A 4,603-nucleotide genomic window follows, 5' to 3' on the forward strand; every position below is an offset into this window, starting at 1 on the left:
GGACTGAGACCAACCACAGAAATCAACCTCGGGCCTTTTCATCCAACGAAAACTCTCCTCAACTTGAGACCTTAACAAAACCAGAAAGGGAGAAAACTCTATTACACTGCTGAAGGGCAACATCAACTCTTATCTTAAGCTATTGATTATTCCTAAGAATTAGAAATTGATAATGTTAACATGAAGTTATAAGAAATAAAGAGAGAACGTGGACAGTGTACGTACACAAGTGGAGATCTTGTAGTGATGCTCATATCGTCAAGCTCACTTGAAATATTACAAGGCTTTCAGGCAAATTGCAACTGACATCCAATTAGCTGTCTTTAATGCCACAGCTGCCAGGCGGCCGTTAAAGTCGATCACATGTGTAAAATACTCACTGAGGCGCCTGACTCAATAATTATTTAGCAATAAAACTGTCTAATAAAATTCACTGACAAATTGTGGGAACTGCTGCGTATTTTGGCTGAAAGGCTAAGCGTGATCTGATGATCTGCTTCCTCGGGAAAAAAAAACCCCAAAAACAACAAAAAAACAAAACATGTGATTGTTGAAAAAGTGAAGTCTGCTTGCATAGTATTTCTACAGCATTCTGAAAAAATAATAGGAAAAATTAATGCATATAAGCAAATCCGAAACTTTGTGGCATTTTAAAATAATAATAAGTAAAGAAACACTTCAGTTCAGTTGTGCCTCCAAGGAACATAATCAACAAAGTCGTACAATGCTGCCCAATACGTTAGGATATATTCCTTTTGGTGCAGTTTGTGTCTCCCATGACTTTCATAAACGAGTGCAAAAACAGAACCGCTCAGACTCCTAGGTTCTAGATGACAGACCCGGATCCATTTCTCACGGTTCTTTGTGGACGGATCAGGAGCGCCGGACCGAGCGTTATCTGTTCACAGTCAATTGGGACAAACATTGTTTATAGTCCAGAAAATACATCAGTTGTGGGCAAAATAGATCACTAAAGACAGCGTGGAAACGGTGCTGTATCGCTTCTTGTAGCTGTGCTTCGAGGCTCAAGGACGTCATAGACAGCTTTTCTCGTGAAAACACACACGCAAATGCGCAAGTACAACGTAAAACAGAATTTATTTATTCACAAAATAGGCCAGAAGCATCATGAACGATATTAATTTACACTAACAGGCTGAACAGAGTTGTGTCTACATGTCAGAGTACAAACAGAGCAGTAAGTGGAGAAAAAAATAAAGCTGAAGGCAATAAAAAAAAAAATAACCCTTGTAAAATCATTACAACCCTTAAAACAAAGATGGCTAAACTGCGGTTCCTCTCTCCAGGTTCTGTTTGATCTCGGCCGTGTACTTTCCGTAGAAACGCTCGGCTTTCTTGTTGAACTTGGCGTTCCTCTCGTTGATGTAGTCGATATCAGCGTCGTCATTGTAGGCTCTGCGCCGGCTAAACTTGGAGCGCTTCTCGATCCTGTTGGGAGGAAACAGAATGAACCTACCTTCATGTCTAGTAAGATGTACCGATTTTGGGTTTGTATCTGTCACACACTGTTTATTACAACATCTCAGAAATACAAAGAACGGAAATATAATCCACTCCGGACCTCACGTCACTTATAAACTCGCTCCCTGTAACTTACTGTTTCTCGAGGTCTTCCTGCATGCGGTCGATGGCATCTCTAGACGGAACATGTGTTCCGAGGATCAGACTGTTGGAGGTTGGATGGAAGTCTTCACCGCTGAGAAAAAAAAACATCATCATCTTCATCATCAAACATCGCTCCTAATAATATTTAATGCTCAGAATCTTTCACCCAGAAAAACTAAAAACATTGTGTAGTCAACGATCATCAGGATCAGGATCGTTCTCCAGGAATAAGTGAATCAATCTAAATGAATGAAAATGAACAGAAGGGACTAAACATCAGTGAAACATAATTAGAGTTTGCAGATGCTCACCACTCCTCCCTTTGTCTTTCGTAACCTTCCATATCAGGTTTTATCTGTTTAGTGAGCCTCTGGTATTGTCTCAGCTGGGCCTCGGCATACCCTGAAGAGAGAACGGAGAAGTTTTGAACACATAAAACGATCCCCCAGCCCCCACATAAAGCCCGAGTGACGATAGATGATGGGGAGACCTAAGGGCAGAACGTAATTACCGTAACTGATTATAAACAGAGGCCAAAACCTAAACCAGGCCCAGTTCAGTTTCCACAGTGTTTAATCTCCTCACATGGCAGACACGATGGAGAGACTCAGCTTTTAACTCACTAACAATTAATTCAGCATGACCAGTGTGCTCCTGCCCTTTAAAATACTATAATGATTATAAGTCAAAATATAGTTTCAATATTCTATGGTACATTTATGATTTGAAGAAAACAGCTTTTTTTTTCAATAAATGTGCTGTTACAATCTTGGTTATTGTTGGAAAGACTATTATAATATATCCAGCAGAGTTACATTAAATTAAGTATCACAGATTGTGTTCATTCGTATTTTAAATCTGTGCTGTGGGGGTGCCATTTCTTTTGCTTTTGGCTACACAACATTGGAGGACTACTGTTGTACAATACACAACCTCTAGCCTTGTTAATCATCTTTTAGTCATGTTGGGTGTATGGGAATGTTTGAGAAAGCCAAACTGAACCAAAGCAAGTTTCTGTCACGGCTCATTTGCATTTAAAAACCCAAAAAATGTGCAGACAGCTGAGAAAACCATCGGGGTAAAGTCAGAAGTCGCAAAAAAAAACAACACTTCTATGGCAAAATAAGTACATAAAATATTAAAAACACTAAATAAACATTTCAATGACTAGTTTTATTTGTCGTAATTTATGATGCAATTCATAGTTTACCTGAGAAGCCCGGATCAGGGTTTTGCTTCTTCTTCCTCTTCCTGTCCCATCTCTCAGCATCCTCTGCGCTGATCTCCAACAGTTTCACACGGTGGTAATCCTCCCCTCGAGCCACACATTCCTAAAGCACACACAGACGGTCGGCATTTTCAGAAATCGCAGACAGAAATCAGCACGAGACAGACTCGAATATTCCTAACGCAGCCTGCTGCAAAGTACTCAATATCTATACAGACACTGTAATACAGGGCCATACTGTTGTCATGGAAACCAGTTATAGACAAACGACGCAGTAAACCAAGCTACGGGTTTAAAAAAAAAAAAATATATATATATATATACACATATATAAAAGGCTGAGTGCTGAGACTTCATGGCATCATTGTCCTCTTTACCTTCTTCTTCTCATCCACCATGAGCTCATACTCGAGTCGAGCTTTCTTCGCCTCCCAGTTGGAGGGCAGTTTCAGACGCTTGTCCTCCTCCACCACTTCCTGATGATTCAGTTTACGAGCTTCGTTCTGCAAACACAAGTGTGACAAAGACCGAAGATTTATCATCTGAATAAAGAACAATGTTTTATTTACAAAAACACAAAATCACCTAAGAGACTCACTCTCGTGTCATTCTCTAAGACAGTTACAAAAGTAATGGCACCCTTGCCCAAACACATTCCCTGGTCGGTACAAGGACGTTCCTTCGATGTGTTTGTGTGTTTCCAGATAACAAAAACTAATTCGTTGTATCTTCTTTCCGTCATTTAAACAGTTGTTTATGCTCATTAGTGGCCCTGTTTATCCCGCGTCCAGAGACGGAGCTGAATCTTTCTTTAAACATGACTCTCACCAGTTTGTGTTGTCTTACCCGTTTCAAATGAAGCTCTCTGAACTTTCTCAGTCTTTCCTCTCTCTTCTGTGATGTTAAAATTTCAGTCGGTTCCTCGTCGTTGACTGGAACACACACCTACATCGAACAAGACAAAAACAAAATAGATAAAATAGCCAAGTCACTCCGATTAGCCAGCAGCGCTAATGCTAGCAAGCTAGCTTAAATTATGGAACGAAGAAAATGCCAAAAAAAGAAAATATAATCCAACAAATATGTCTTATAGGTTCTTATAGGTATATCTTTTTTACAAATAAACACGACAACAAATCCGAACAAGGCAAAATGTGCGCTTTTCTTGATGCCCACGGTTGTGTTTACCTCTGTATCGGACGCCATCTTAGCTTCTTGCAAAACCGGAAATGGTCCGTCACTGTAGTACAGTCCCGTCGGACTATTTGAGAAAAGTAGTTCCTACCTTCTAAGTAAGCACGTTGTTGCTTTTTGTTATTTACACCTCAATGCTTAATAACAAACAGTTACACATCGATTATACAGAGACTTATTAACTGAAGTGTTATTTTTTAACATTTAAGTTAATTGTCATGATAATACTAATAATCGTTTCACAATGATTTGACAAATCAAATGAATTCTGATTCTGATTCTGACACTAACACAACAGTCATATGATGAAGGATGATGAGTCTTTGACACTAAGCAGACAGGATGAACACGATGGAAAGAGTTCATCCTTTGGGCCTCTCAGCGTCTTCAATACCTCATTAACAGTTACATGTTGCTCAGATCCAGTGGCCACTTTTCCTGCACGGTTACTGTTGTTATAATTAAACGTGCTGTTTTTGGAGGATGTAATTAAGTGGAGTTTATAGTGTTAGATTAAAGCGATCTCCAGATCACAGGCAACGTTAATGGACTGAT

General features: G+C 39.6%; 1 protein-coding gene across 1 annotated transcript; it reads right to left on the reverse strand.

Annotated features, from left to right (window-relative positions):
• Positions 1-1,079: 1,079 nt before the first annotated feature.
• Positions 1,080-4,101, reverse strand: syf2 (SYF2 pre-mRNA-splicing factor). The gene is made up of 7 exons (XM_060871774.1): positions 4,043-4,101; positions 3,701-3,799; positions 3,232-3,357; positions 2,837-2,957; positions 1,938-2,028; positions 1,619-1,717; positions 1,080-1,449 (listed from the first exon to the last, which is right to left on the reverse strand). The coding sequence occupies exons 1-7, from the start codon at positions 4,058-4,060 to the stop codon at positions 1,284-1,286; spliced, it is 720 nt and encodes a 239-aa protein (XP_060727757.1). The 5' UTR covers positions 4,061-4,101; the 3' UTR covers positions 1,080-1,283.
• Between the last annotated feature and the right edge of the window lie 502 nt (positions 4,102-4,603).

Source organism: Tachysurus vachellii, chromosome 6, assembly GCF_030014155.1.
Source record: "Tachysurus vachellii isolate PV-2020 chromosome 6, HZAU_Pvac_v1, whole genome shotgun sequence".
Lineage (NCBI taxonomy): Eukaryota > Metazoa > Chordata > Actinopteri > Siluriformes > Bagridae > Tachysurus > Tachysurus vachellii.

What these genes read in the sequence shown, in the direction of transcription:
- syf2 (XM_060871774.1), bottom strand. An exon ending in CCCTGATCCGGGCTTCTCAG is followed by an intron (nt 2,029 to 2,836) that starts GTAAACTATGAA and finishes TTCTCTCTTCAG; the next exon opens with GGTATGCCGAGGCCCAGCTG. An exon ending in CAGGAAGACCTCGAGAAACA is followed by an intron (nt 1,450 to 1,618) that starts GTAAGTTACAGG and finishes TCCTCCCAACAG; the next exon opens with GATCGAGAAGCGCTCCAAGT.